The 15,417-nt window shown below is 38.9% G+C and overlaps 1 protein-coding gene and 1 long non-coding RNA gene across 17 annotated transcripts in view; both read right to left on the bottom strand.

The window, feature by feature from the left end:
- Window positions 1–3,276, bottom strand: part of LOC308577094 — a 44,920-nt gene extending 41,644 nt beyond the window's left edge. The window contains exon 1 of the long non-coding RNA XR_014003433.1: window positions 2,964–3,276. This is a non-coding gene — a long non-coding RNA (uncharacterized lncRNA). The remainder of the gene's footprint in view (window positions 1–2,963) is intronic.
- A 2,782-nt stretch (window positions 3,277–6,058) lies between these two features.
- The window catches only part of NFIB (nuclear factor I B), a 307,373-nt gene continuing 298,014 nt past the window's right edge, over window positions 6,059–15,417 (bottom strand). For 14 of the 16 annotated variants that reach the window (XM_081176522.1, XM_081176529.1, XM_081176528.1 and 11 more), the window contains one exon: window positions 6,059–14,475. In XM_081176522.1, coding sequence (XP_081032648.1) covers window positions 14,346–14,475 — 130 coding nt within the window. In that variant the 3' untranslated portion in view covers window positions 6,059–14,345. The remainder of the gene's footprint in view (window positions 14,476–15,417) is intronic. The other 2 variants (XM_081176525.1, XR_014003291.1) reach the window with 2 other exon arrangements.

Below are 15,417 nucleotides of genomic sequence, written 5' to 3' on the forward strand. Positions count from 1 at the left end.
CAAAAGGCCTTTTTTGTTAAGTGATTAACTTGTTTCATTATGTTTTGAAATATTATAAGCCTCCCTGACTTTTAATAAATAAGGAGGCTCCCTGTTTGCGGCCTAGGCTAATTCAGCGTCCTCTCATACCTTGTGGCAAAGGAGCTCCTGTGGTTCTGCATCTGAAAAACGAATTTAATCTTAGCCTCCAAAAGAGGCCTTCAGCTATGGAAAATCAGTATATGAACTGGCAAAAAGCCCAGACTAAAAGTCAGAGCTTCGATACTTACAGTCCAGGCCTTGTGGCTAAAGGGATGGTGCAAAGTGGTTTCGAAGAAGGCCATCCTTGCCCATGGATTATGTTACGCATTCTGTCCACAAAGAGGCAGCCACCACGGCCTTCAATTGGGACTTCCCCCAGCTGGGATTAAGTCCCTGGTCTGGTGGGGCTCATAGTCCCTTCCACCTCTGAAATTCTATGGTTCTATGAGACGTTGTTGGACTGAAGTTCCCATCAGCCCCAACCAACAGTGCTCACATTCATGACAACTGAACTCCAACAGTATCAGAATATATAAAAAAATAAAAAATTGTCCAGTAGCACCTTAAAGACCAACTAAGTTTGCATGCGCATGAAAGCTTATACCAAGAACAAACTTAGTTGGTCTCTAAGGTGCTACTGGACTGTGTCACACCAACATGGCTGCCTACCTGAATCCAAAAGCATCAGATAGACCTCATGTTGACTGGAATGCCTATATGAAGGTAAAGCTTCAAAACTAGGGTTCAAATGCAACCATTGATTAAATAATCAATAACGATATACAATATATACAATATATGATATCTTTATTGTCATTGTCCCATTCAGAACAATGAAATTGAAAAACTACATAAAACTACATAAAAACTACATAAAACCCCCTAAAAACTCTGAAACCCCATTTTAAAATACACTATACTATAGAGACCCCTTATGCTGTGTTTAGAACCAGAATTGTATTTGCGTAGAAACTGTTTCTCAGGCGGCTAGTCCTGGCCTTTATAACCCTATACCTTCTTCCAGAAGGCAGAAGCTGAAAGAAATCATTTCCGGGGTGTGTACTATCCTGCGCTATCTCTGCTGCTTTCTTATGGCACCTGGCAGCATAGATTTGATCTAAGGTGGGAAGAGTGCACCCAATTATTCTCTCTGCAGTCTTTACAACCCTGGATAGCATTATTTTTTCCCTGGCCGTGCAGCTCCCAAACCACACACAGAGACCATAAATTAATACGCTCTCCACAGTGCAATGGTAAAATGCCATCAACAGGTCCTTTGAGAGATTATTTTTCCGGAGGATTCTCAGAAAATATAACCTCTGCTGTGCTCTCTTCACCAGGTCTTTGCTGTTCTCTCCCCAGGTAAGGTCGTCTCTCAACTCCATTCCCAGAAATCGAAACACCGAGACCTGTTCCACACACTTCCCCTCAATAATAAGTGGCTGAATATTCAATTTACATTTCCTAAAGTATTCCTAAATAACACTTAATATGTTTAAAAATATCTCCAAGTTGTGTACAAATAATCTGAAGCAGCAGCAGCAGACATCTTAAACAAACTATTACAAAAATAGTTGCATATAAAATTGTTACATTAATCCAAAGTTACACAAACACACAACTGTATACAGTGATAGCTCAGTTTTTGAACGTCTCTGTTTTCGAACATTTCGGTTTTCAAATGCCGTAAACCCAAAAGTAAATGCTTCAGTTTTTGAACTCACCTTGGAATTTGAACATGCCACACGGCTTCCATATTGAGTTTTCCATATTGAGTTTTCCATATTGAGGCTTGCATACCGAGTTTTCAGTTTTCAAACATTTGGGAACTCGAACGGTCTTCCGGAATGGATTACGTTCGAAAACCGAGGTACCACTGTATATAAAACAAATCATTTTTCCTTCTGACAAACCCTGCATCTAAGCCTCTGGGTTCTCAGCAAGGGTCCAAACAAACTCAGCCACAAAAGTCTTCCAATGAGAAAGGTTCCTGGAAACAGTGGACATCACTCTAGTCTCTCATTGTAGACTTGCTTTCTGTGGGCAACCCCAAGGTGGATGGTGCTTTCTCAGGCTGACCACAGCTGGGTCCTATTTGGCTGCCCTTTCCATACCCAGTTCCAGGTGAGCAGGTTTGTTGAGTTTCCCAGGAGGTCCAGAGGATGAAGAATGGGCCCCTGTTGACTCAAAGCTCTTTCTTCACCCCATTCTATCCTCTTCCTTTATGCATTCCACTTATCAAAGTCCATTCTCCCCTCCATGTTTTCTTATCTCCTTCAAAAGATTCTCTAATTTCTCTCTCTCTTTATTTCCTTTGGATTATGTTTCGTTGGATGAAAAAACCTCGCATTGCTGCTTTTCCTGCATCCCAAACTATATTAACGTCTGTTCCCTGATTTAGATTCTTTTCAAAATATTCTCTTAGAGTTGTATTCGCTTTTTCTGCCAATCCCAATTTTGATGCAATGAAATACTAATAATCCCCCCATGAACTCAGATACGAAGGACTGTTTAGTTGTTCTTCAGCTGAGCCCCTCAATATCAATATCAACCCACAGTCAATATCCAAACATTTATTATTTCCCCATCTTTCATTTGCCACTCTCATGGTCTAAATTTGATGTACTGGTGGATTTTAAAAAAACAAATAAGTCATAATACTGTTTTTTTAGAAATAAATACCATTTCAGAGCTTTTGACAATTAAATTAAAAATTGCTTTAAAATTGCTTTTCACAATTTATTAAAAATGATATTAAATTATACATTTGCTGTCCACATGCATGTTACCTGAATGTGCATATGTTAACACCCAGGGAAGCTGAAGTGACTTAATTCCTTAATTCAGTAACAAAACCTGTCTGTGTTAATTAACTAATTGAAGTTAATTAATTGAAATTTGTTCATGATAGTTACAGTGGAAACAAATAGTGTTTTACTTACCTTAGAGCCTTCCTCCTGGTTAGTATCCTTTTATAGAATCATAGAATTGTAGAGTTAGTTTGTAGATCTCTTGTGATATCTTGATTGCATGTACCGTTTGGGCATAAGCTCTGATCAGGAAAAAGGTACTTGTTTGTTGCTGTTCAGCTGTGAAAATGCCCTTTATCCAGAAGTCTAAGAATGCTTGTCAGAGCGTTTTCTCAAGGCCAACAACATGCTGCAGAACTGAGCATGGCAGTCATCAACCCAAGTCTACTGCTGTTTCTCATTAGCAATGTGTCTTTGGAAAAGCTAGGTACATGGTTGTTTTCAGTGTTCCCCCAGATTCTACCGTATGCCAGCTATGGGGTGACAGGGAAATGCTAAACACAATGACGTCACATGATGTGTCTGTTCAACCACAAAATCCCATGGAAAAGCAGCTGATGAATGTTGGCTGTGGGCACATGTCCCCATTGACTATTTTTAAAAGAAGATTTTAATCTATCCTATCCATGTGTGGTTTCTAATTGTCACTAGCCCATCTGAGCTAACATGCATGAAATTTAAAATAAAATACCAACATTTATTCAAGGCTTCTGAAGCCAACCAATTGCATTTTCAGATTTGTCTATGAAAATGTCTCTTCTTTTGTCTAGTTCCAAAGGTGTTCCTCAGTCTCTTGACTATTTGGGAGAATTATTAGCTTTGATTCAAATGATGCAAAGGGAAGTCTACACATGCACATATACCCCAGCTTCTGGAAAAGACTGTTTGACCACCAAAAGATGCTTTTTTGTGTGTGTGCAGGTTAGAGGACACAGAGTGCTGCAGTGGGAAAGATTGGCAAGGCAGCTCAATTGCACAAGCTGATCGATGTAATTTAGGATACAACTTTTTCCATGTGCATTACATATCCACAAACAGATGGAAAATGTTTTCAGTGTCATGTGTGAAAAGGCTCTCAGCTTATCCCGAACAGAAAACCACCTCAATCATGTGGGTGAGTGAGAGGTCTGAAACTCAACTTTAAGAAAGCCTGATATAAATCAGAATGGTGACAAAGGCTTTCCCTGCAATTCCAGAATTGTGAGAATACTGGAAATATAAAATAAAATTGCCATGTTTGGTCAAAAAGGTCCATCAAGTTGGAATATTGCTTCCACGTAAGTGACAATGAAGGCAAAAGGCATCCTGTTAGTTCCCAGTTGTCTTTTGTTCTATCTGTACAATGCTGTGTTTGCTTGGAATTGCTTTACTCATTTTTATAATTCCATGTAAACTGCTTGACTTCTTTTACTTGTTTGTAATTATATGATTATACTGCTGTAACCCACACTGGGACCTTTCAGGGGAGAGCAAGTAAGGTACCTTATAAACCAACCATTGACATGCAACATCATTTAATGATCATGGTTGGGTTTTCCTCCATGCATATATCTGAATTTACCTTGTAGCGAGAAGTGAGAGATGTAGGAGGACCTTGAAGCTGTTTCCCGTGGTGTCAGGAGTGCAAAAGAATTAGGATTTTCCAAGCTTGATTGTGCAAGGCTTTCTTGCTTGTAGCCTCAAACCCCTTTCCTTGTGGGATAATTCTGTGGGTCCTGGCAGCAGACATAGAGCTCATATTCATGCATGTTATATGCTTTAGCTGTTTTAATTTGGAACATAGTTGGATTGAATTAGATGTTTTAATATATTTTTAGTCTTCTTTTGAGAAGTGGGCTACGTATTCTTTTATTAAGCTACTAAGATTACATGGAAAAGCCTTAACAGAAATAAGTTGTTTTGTGGAATAAAAACCCTGCTAAACTTTTTGGCTATGGTAATGTTTTCGAGGCCTAATCAATTACAGCTTGAGGTTCAAATGATAGACATAAGCTTTGTCCACTCACCGTTAACTCAGAATTATGAACCCATAACTGTGGTGAATAGCTTCAAAACAAGCCAGATATATCAATGAGGCTTTGGCTGCAAGCTGTACAATTGAATGGGACTTACTTCTAAGTAGATTTGTATAGGATGGCACTGTTAAGTACTTTACTCTGACTGGATCATGCCCAGTATTTCCCAAACCAGTAAATAATACCCATTTTACTAATTTATTAAAACATGTACCATTGAGAACCTCCTCCTCATTTTCCTTTGGGAAATGCTTCAGGTGGTTAACAGACACTGACACAACAGCATAATTCTGCCAGCTTTAATGTGTAACCACTTAGGAAAAAATGAGAGAGTCTAATAGTCATGGATCCACAAATATGTTTGCCAGGGGCAACTATAAATTTAATTATTGAAAGTAGATTTTTCTTTCTCTCAAGGTAATGTTATATTTTAAATTTGATGCAAGGCAGCGTGTCTCTTCACATTATTGCCAGATCTCAGCTCAGGTTCCCAAACTTTGCAATTTGCCCTGAAACCAGAGGTTTTGGTGGTAGAGGACCAAAAAAATAATAATAATAATCGGAAAGATTACTAATAAAAATGAAATACACTCATCCCAAAACCCAGAGTCCTGTAAAAAGAGATTTGGTTCTTTTTAGTCATTACACTAAGGTGTTTTGTGTAATCCTGCATTTTAAATTGGGCCTTAATTGGGTGTGTGTACATATGCAACTGGGACGCAGGTGGCACTGCGGGTTAAACCACAGAGCCTAGGACTTGCCAATCAGAAGGTCGGCGGTTCGAATCCCCGCGATGGAGTGAGCTCCTGTTGCTTGGTCCCAGCTCCTGCCAACCTAGCAGTTCAAAAGCATGTCAAAGTGCAAGTACATAAGTAGGTACTGCTCTGGCGGGAAGGTAAAGGGTGTTTCCGTGCACTGCTCTGGTCGCCAGAAGCAGCTTAGTCATGCTGGCCACATGACCCGGAAGCTGTACGCCGGCTCCCTCGGCCAATAAAGTGAGATGAGTGCCGCAACCCGAGTCTGCCACGACCGGACCTAATGGTCAGGGGTCCCTTTACCTTTACCCTTGCAACTAAGGAAAAGAATGAGACTTTGTAAAGGCTGATTCTGTGCTCCTGAGGAACCAGAGATTAAGGGCGATTTCCAAACTATTACCAACCAATTATTACTCTTAGAGGGAGAGTAAAGAAAACACACAAGTGGCGAGAGGGCTGTAGCATAGCTCATTTTATTGTTTAAACAGTTTTTGCATAGGAAATATATCTGCTTCCAGTAATTGACTGCAGTATGAGCAGCTGCTAGCAGTATAGGCTGGATATAACAGTAAATCACATTAACTCAAGCTTGATTTACACCAGTTTAAAACTTGCGGCAGCTGAGTTTTTGCAACCTACAGAAAAAGTACCCCAACAAAAACTCCTGTCCTCCAAAACAGGCAGAACTCTCCTCCCGGACAACCCTGGCTTGCAAACCTTTTGGCTCATAAGAGGGCTCTGGTTGCCTGAGGCCCCAGTTCTAAAAGTTAAGTTTGTAGAGTGTAAATACATCCTAGGGTAAAATGTCATTACACCAAGATTGTGCATGCTTTTTTTAAAAAAAGAACAAAACAAACAAACTGAAAAACAAAACAAAAAAACCCAGAAGTACAGCTGTCAGTATATGGGGCCTCTGGCAATGTGGGGAGGAGAGGCTGAGACTGGGGGCGGGGGGCGGGAATGCCAAAAGTTTTAAAATGGGTCAACCCTGGTGTGTAGCTAGCAAGCAATAACTGACTACTCGTCACCTACAGTTGTACTAAATGTATCTAAAGAAACACACAGCCCTACAAAGGTTGTTCTCAGAGAAATATCATTGAGATTTGGGGCGTTTCTTCCCAGTTCACTAAAGTCCTATATGATATAAGCACAAATTAACAGCTTGATGAAGACATAATCTAATGTAGCTTTTGAGAAGCCTAAGCCTGGGATGGAGTAACCCCTCACATTCTACAATGTTGTAGTTTTTTTCATTTTTTTTTTCATTTTTGAAGTAAATGTTATCTGAAACATATTTACAACTGAACTCAACAGAGACTGTGAAACTGAACAGGCACTGGTCATTTGTTTTTTTTATTTTTGTGTTTTTTTATTTTCTTCTTTTTCCCCTCCCTCCCTCCCTCTTTCTCTCTCTCTCTTTCTTTTTTTGTTTTTGGTAAACATTTTTGCTGGTTTTTTTGTCTCTCTCTCTCTCTCTCTCTCGCTCTCATTTTGCATCAACTTTTAATAGTTCATGCAACTTCAATGCCCTCTTATGAAGAATGCATAATAAGCCATACTTCTTTTTTTCCTCTTTTAAAAAAAAGTCCTTCTGCATATAGATACACATTTGCCACATCAGTCCCTGTAGCACAGTTTTCGAAACCATTCTGTCAAAAATACAGTAATACAAAGTCCAGCTTTAGTGTCACTAGCTCACATTTTGTTTTCCATTTACAGAGGCCACGTTCTTGTTCTGTTTCGGGGGTTTTTGTCATTGTTGTCCTGGAATTGAATCATGCAATAGAAGTGTCAAAGGCTTGGATTTGCTAGTGGCACTGAAGCTCCTTTCACAAATTCAACATACATTTGAATTTCAACACACAGATATTCCTAAGAGTAATAACTACGGAACCCTTTTTATTATATATATAAAAAAAACTACTTACAACCATTGAAAGAGGAGAAGAGGAAAAAAAATGCAACGACAACAATAACAACAACAAAAATAATGTATAAATTGACCATCTCCTACTTTGTCCCCTTTTTACTATTAACAAATGTGACCATTAGAGCTGTGGCATGGAAACAGTACAAGAGTTGTCATGGCAATAAGTTTGGCTGATGCAAAGGTCATTGTGCAGGGTCAAAGGGCAAACCCAGTGGTCCATGTTGTCCTCCAACTGCGGTGCTCCAGCACACCCACACAATTTTGAGGAAATAGGAAAAAAACAAAAACGGGGGGACTATCAGAAAGTGCAAATAAGAAGGAGGCAGGTTTCAGCTCCTTCGGAATAGAGGACATTCAATTATGAGCTTTCACTGTTCAACGTGATTAGCCTGCATTGTATTTTGTTTCATTTATTTATTCATTTTTAAGCGTTTTCTATAGAAACCCAATAAAAAATAAAGAGCCTAGGAAGCATGCAGCTGGTAAATGTTAACAAAAGACCTTGAAAGGAACATGTAAACTATATTCAATGTCATGCTTTTTTAAGGCATTAACTGCCAGCAATGTTGCAAGAGTCGTTTCTTTTAAAAAGTCAATACTGTACATCGAATACGGGATAGCTCTCTGCAGCCTTCGCCATCTCACACAGTACACAAAATTTAGAGGGGTTTTTTTTAGGGACAGGACACAAACTCTGCTGACAAAGCTCAGTCTGTTCTTGTGCAATCTCATCCATTTAAGTCCTTACGAATGTCCTAGTTGCAAATCCAAACTTCTGCTCCCTGAGGACACAGCTATGTGAGACATAAGTACTGTCTTAGTTTTCTGTCTGTCCTGAATGCTCTGTGAACCTACTCTTTAAATACCATCATGTAACAATCACAAAAACTTTTGCTAAAGGCCATATATACTAATAAAAATTAAAAAAAAGACAGTGGTGCTTCCAACATTCTGAAATGCTCCAAAACCCAACTTTTCCAATACTAAATACAACAAAATAACCTTCATAAAATATAACTTTTCTCCATTTACAATTTCTTTTAAAAGGATTAGTAGCCTATGCTTTTCAAGCATAGCGAAATATCTCCTAACATGGACAGATTTCTTTATTTTATTTTTTTCCCGTTTTAATACATAAATTAAGAAGCTGGAGAGTTTTAACTCAAGTCCAGCTTCCAAACAAGGAATATTCTTGTTTACTTTAAAAGCGGAAATGGCACACATTTCCATTATAATTGCTAAAAATTAGCTTTACAAACGAGGGTGCTTTAAAAAAAGAAAGAAAATCTTAACAAAACTATACAGTGTACAAATTACTGTCTACAAGGTAGGTGGGTCCATTAAGAAGATTCTCCGTTCTTCTCGAACTGCAGCTTCACAGGTTCATTCACATATTTTAAATGGAGCTGCCCACCTGAACACACCTATATTGCTATATTTAATATTTTGCCATGTCTTTATGTACAGTCTCCTTCGCTGCCTTTCCCCCACCCCTTAGTCAAGCCTCAAATGTTCACGTCACTCTAGGGGAAAACACACTTCAGTGGCACTGCCAACGGGCCAGGGCTCCAAAGCAACTGAATAAAAGGCAGAACAGTGCACATAGAACAGGGTGACTTGATTTAGTCATAGTTCCTGATGAAGGAAGGAGGCTCAGACTAGATTTGAGTTCGCGACATTTCGTTGAACAATTGAATTCTCAGGTTTAAGGAAATTTAAGAATAGATAGTATGTTTTTGATGGGTACAGTCGTACCTTGGAAGTCAAACGGAATCCGTTCCAGAAGTTCTGGAATTTGACTTCCAAAACATTCAGAAACCAAAGCACGGCTTCTGATTGGCTGCAGAAAGCTCCAACAGCCAACCAGAAGCCGCAGAAGCCCCATTGTACATTCAGCTTCCAAAACTAGTTCGCAAACCAGAATAGTCACTTCCGGGTTTGTGGCATTCGGGAGCCAAAACGTTCGAGAACTAAGCTGTTCAAAAACCAAGGTACGGCTGTATTGTTAAAAAGGAAGGCAGAAAAAAACCCACAGAGATCACAGCCCTGAGATTACTAAACTTGCACATTAAGTGTTGTTAGGAATGATGGGGCTGGATACGGAAAAAAATTCAGTGGGGAAATATTGTTTTCGCAGAGCAAGTTAGCCTTCTATAAATAAGATCATCTTCCCTATTGTTATCAATTTGTTTCATTAATGCAACAATTGTTTGGGAGTTTATTTGAGTCCATGGAAATCAGAATTAATTAAATTATTGCACTTTAAAGTCTGAAGTATATGTTTCAGTCAGCTTCACTGTTCTAGGTTTACGAAGTGCCCTGCATGGTCCATACCTGCTCATTGTTAACTGATAAGCCAAGAAAACAATAATGACCTATTTTAAGGGGCCATAGCCTAAGGGATTTCAGGGAAACCTTGTACTTTTCAGTTATTTTCGATAGCTATATATTTAGTGAATTAATTCTTGATTCAGAAAAAAATATGAAGCTTACATTTTTAAAAATTGTGTTGTTGTTTTTTTAAAATAAACCAGCTTTGCCACTGTCATTCATCTTTGCCGACAGAACTCTCTTTAAAAATGTTCTAACTGATGCTGCCTCAAAATTGGAAGTCAGGATAACTCTGGAAAAAGCCCATGTTCAATAGCTGCTGTTGTCATGTTCATCACCATTTTAAAGAGAATCCGAAAGGGAGAACACCACAGCAAGTGCAACATTCACCATTGGTGGTGATTAATGGGCAAATTGGTCGAAATGTAGCCTGTGATCCAAAAAGCCACATGGGTAACCCCATAAGTAAAGTGGGACTTCTGAGCTATCTTTAGTCAGCTTCTTTTAGATTCAAGGCAATTTTTACACTGGTTTCCGATGCAGCGTAAGGAAGCTGCTGTGAAGAAGTGGGAAAGTGACAAACTATTATTCACAGGCATATCCTGCAAGGAGCAGCAAAAGGGTTCACTGTGGCTCTGAGCGCTTTGCAGTTGCAGAATGTTATATTCTCCCAAACTATTCTCCTTCCTATTCTGAAGGGAAATGTCACCCTGTCATAGTGTTCATCCTCTGTGTGCACGTATCTGTCAGTTCTGGAAAAAAGACAGGTTGGGAAACTTTTTCGAAATGGATAACATTTCTTAGTAATTTTACTATAGTAGATAAAATTGCCTGCCCGTACAAAGCCAATGGCAGATCAAAAAGCATGGGTCTTGGGTATATACTGTATTTTTCCGTTTATAAGACACCCCCATGTATAAGATGTATTTTGGGGGAATCCGATTTAAGAAAATGGGGGAAGATCTGTCTGTGTACAAGATGCCCCCAAAATTTGGACATTATTTTTTAAGGGAAAAAACCTAGTCTTATACACAGAAAAATACAGTACATCTTGGAGCAGCTTTTCAGATTATGTTTGGTATTCAGGTATAATAAGTACCCAAGGACAAAATACATGCCAAAATATCATGTCAGCTGTGAAGAACACACACGTTAGCCCTGTCTAGATACCAGTTTTCTACGGGGAGCCGAGGGGAGAAGAGTTTGACACATACTACTCAGCCCCCTCTTGATGCATAATGTGCAATGAGGACAGTAGGCTAGGCTAGGCTGGCGCCATCTTGATCAGCTGTCACATGCAGAATACTACAATCTGCACAGGGCTAATCTCTCTCTCTCTCTCCCCCCCCCCCCCCAGTAGAATACAGGGAAACAGGGCCCAATCTTAGAGTCCCTTTAGACAAGCTGCATGGGAAGAAGTCAGTTTTGCCTCTTTAGAAGCACTGGTTTGCCCCTTGCCTGCCTGTGCTAAGAACATAATGCAAAAAGAAGGTTCCATATCACAAATTTAACAGCAGTGGCTCCTTCGCCAAGGGAAAAGAGTCCTATTGGGGAATACCTACCAGGTATACCACTGACAGAAGCAACCGCTCAATATGAGAAGATGTCATGTATAACCAAGCTCTCAAACAGAAGGACTTCACTAGGTTACAGTGGCTAGACTTTCCAAGGGTCCCTATTTTCGAAGGACAGCCCCGGATTTACAGAAGCCATCCTGGTTTCTGTTTTGATCCCAGAATGTCCCCCTTTTCCTTAGGACGTCCCTGTTTCCATCGGAGAAACATTGGGAGGGTATGGAGTTATGCAAGCCCCAAGCCAAGGAGATAAACAGCTATATAACCTTTAGGAGACATCTGAAGGCAGCCTTGTATAGGGGAGTTAATTAATGTTTTATTATGTTTTTATATATGTTGAAAGCTGCCCAGAGTGACTGGGGCAACCAAGTCAGATGGGTGGGGTATAAATATTATTATTATTATTATTATTATTATTATTATTATTATTAGTCCTTATTTTCATCGGAGAAATGTTGGAGTCTGTATGATTCTGTATTTTGCGCTTGGGTATCTGTGTGCAATACAAAACATAGCGTAATAAGCTGACTTTGGAGAAGGAAAAAGTTTTATTGGTATGTTATTGTTTATCTGATTCCTACCTCAAAATATGCTTTTAATCATGCCATAGCATGGGGCAATATATTTTGTAAAAATTTTAACAGACTGCTGCTCTCTGTGGGTCTTGGAAAAAAAATCGAGGTTTTTTTTTTCTTCAAGTCAAGTCTGCCTCCAACGGAATCCATTATTAGTATTTATCATCGTCATTATTTACCACTGTTATTTTAAAACCAGAAATGAGTTCAGCTTGCACCCCAGGTGGAAAGTTAAAAAGAGGACACCTTGTTGAGATACTTTTTTTTATCACAGTAGGCAGAAGAGTCGCTTTGTAGCCCTCACCGGGCAAATGGTGCACTGCTTCACAGCTACACTGTTCACAAATCCTTCCCACCCACCCAGAATAGATAGATATATGTATGTATAAACAAAAACAAAAAATCCCCTGCCCATCTCTCAGTACACAAAAGGACCTCATCACACTGCAAAAATAGCAGTACCCACTTTGGTCAATTAAAACAAACGAACGAACAAACGAACAAACGAAAAAGCATACATTAATCTTTTGTCTTTTAAATCTGTGTACTTACCTAGAATAACCAATACAGCTAAAAAGCACTACCTACATAGGCAAAACTTGGTATTGCATAATTCGTATAAATTTGAATCCCCTCCCCCCAATATTAATTGGAAGATGAAAAACATGAAAGATTAATAGAAAAAACACCAAAATACTGAAAATATTGCTGGTCGATTACAATTTTCAAGCGGCAACTATACACAGCCATGATATGCTTTATAAATGTGAGATAAAGTTATAACTGCTTAAAAAATCCATGATGTCAATTTTTTTTTTTTTCGTTTTCCCATCTTGGAGTACAAAATATTTTGTCATAAAAATGGTAAAGATTTAAAATGATAATAAATGCAGCAAAACAAGTGTAGTGATGTCACTTTTTTTTAGATTTCAAGGCAAGGCACGTTATGTGGACATTATAACTTCGTGCAAATTAGGATTACTGGATAAAGTAGTTTTAATTAAATTTTTTTTATAGAGACATAGAGGCAAAATGTATCCGCCCATGCACGTTCCTGTCAATATGAGAAATGTGTCGAACAAGGCTAATTTCTGAGAGCACCATGCAAAGATTTCAGCACCCTGTTATTATACTTTCTAAAAGAGTGCATTTTTAAAAAATATATTTCACCCCCCCCCACACACCCAACCCAACAACCTGGCGTTCCCAGTTTGTAAACTGTAAGCTTTGTCCCTATGATTTGAATTTACCTCTCTCCCGTCTCTGTGATGAAGGTTTTATAGAACCTTTCCCATTCTCTAGGGATTCTTCTTGATGCAACCAGTAACTTTAAATAAATAAAATACCTCAAAGAGGCAGAAGCTAAAATCAACATAAGTGCTGTGTTTCAATCAATTTCTTTTTCTCAAGTACATGATTTGTCTTGATTTAATTAATGCCTTTTAATGCCCCCCTTCAAAACTGAGGGGAAAATAGATTTGTTCAAAATACCTTTGAAATTCTTCTTGTTTTTTTTAATCCCCTCAATTTAGAGTCCAAGGGCTAAAGGACTTATAACAATGATCCCCTTTAGATATACTTTTTAAAAATTGCACTTGCCTCTAAGTGTTTTCCTTAGTGGGGGAGAAATTATTTTTCGTGTCTTCCTCTTTTTTGTTTTTACGGTCATACGAGAAGATAACACATTATTTAAACCTAAAGTGAGGCATCAATTCTATAAAATGCCTGTTTGTTTAAATGACTTCCTGAACATTTCAAACTAGGTAACGCAGTAGGAAAAGGCTGGGTTATAAGGGCCAAAGTTAAACAAATTTGGATTGATCATTAAAGGCTAAATTGTTTGTTTTTTTCCTTAGAGAGAAAAAAAAACTTTTAGAAATTAAGAGTGCTGAGAAAAGCTGGCCCACTGGCCCCAATTCTCCTGCAACTCTGGTGGATGTCTCCTAGCCTTTGTTTTGAGAGCTAACTAGGAATAGTGATCCCATGCGTAAACAACAAGAATACTAAACCAATAAACTAGCTTATCATGCAAATATTAAGGCATCTAGAAAGTCAGTTAAAATATATTGTCAGAGACAGAACATCTATTTCCCAGTGGATTTCATAGAACAAAGGCTACTTAGGAGGAACATCTTTCTACTCATCAGTGAAATATCGTCGACCCTTTTTTAAAAAAAAACATCGTTACAGTTTCAACCTTAAGGGAATTAGTGATTGTAAGTGCTGCAATTGCTGGTCTATGTTTCTTCTTTCTTCAGGTTCTTCTTTCTTCTTCTTTTTTTATTTGTCCCGTCTTCCTTTCTTTTATAGTATTTTGTTCAGTTTCAATCTCCCTCAGTTGCTTGTTTCTGCTTGAAGGAAAGGTTCTCCAATTAGGTTCAAACCATAATTTTGGACGCTTGTCGGCAGGATTGGTGTCCTATTTGATACTTGAAAAGGGACCAAGCTAGCCCAGGTACCAGGACTGTTGAGGGAAAAGAAAAGAGAGAGTGGAATAATCGTTTAGAATATGGTAGCAGCAATAACCTAAAAAAAGAAGAAGAATTAAGATTGGAACACCACCCAGCTCCATATTCTAACAATTCTTCTAACAGTGCATCAATTTTCACAGATGAACTTTAAATATGCAGATACAATATGCTACAGGTGTTATTTACGCTAACTGACCGATCCTAAAACTAGCACCATAGCAGTCTTGCAATCCAATAAGCAAAGTTACCTGATTGTAAGTCCCACTGAACGAAACAGGCCCTATTTCTGCATAGACATGTATAGGATTGCATTGTTATTCTCCCTGTGGAGAATAGTATGCCGGTTAAGAGGCAGATAGGTCACTGCCAATATTTACTGTATTTTTTGCACCATAACACTCACTTTTTTCCTCCTAGAAAGTAAGGGGAAATGTCTGTGCGTGTTATGGAGGGAATGCCTACGGGTGGCATGCCTACGGATTTTCCTCCTCTAAAAACTACGTGCGTGTTATGGTCGGGTGCGTGTTATAGAGCGAAAAATACGGTAATTACAGTGGTACCTCGGGTTAAGTACTTAATTCGTTCCGGAGGTCCGTACTTAACCTGAAACTGTTCTTAACCTGAAGTACCACTTTAGCTAATGGGGCCTCCTGCTGCTGCCGCGCCGCCGGAGCACAATTTCTGTTCTCATCCTGAAGGAAAGTTCTTAAACTGAAGCACTATTTCTGGGTTAGCGGAGTCTGTAATCTGAAGCGTATGTAACCTGAAGCGTATGTAACCCGAGGTACCACTGTATTTACTTATTGGGTGGTCTAAGGTTTACTCAGAGTAGACCCACTGAAATTAATGTACCTAACTTAGCCATGCTCATCGTTAACTGTAATAAGCCTACTCTGAATAAATCGTATTTGGAAAGCACCCATTGGAAAGTGGTT

Source organism: Podarcis bocagei (assembly GCF_964188305.1).
Source record: "Podarcis bocagei genome assembly, chromosome: 17".
Classification (NCBI taxonomy): Eukaryota; Metazoa; Chordata; class Lepidosauria; order Squamata; family Lacertidae; genus Podarcis; species Podarcis bocagei.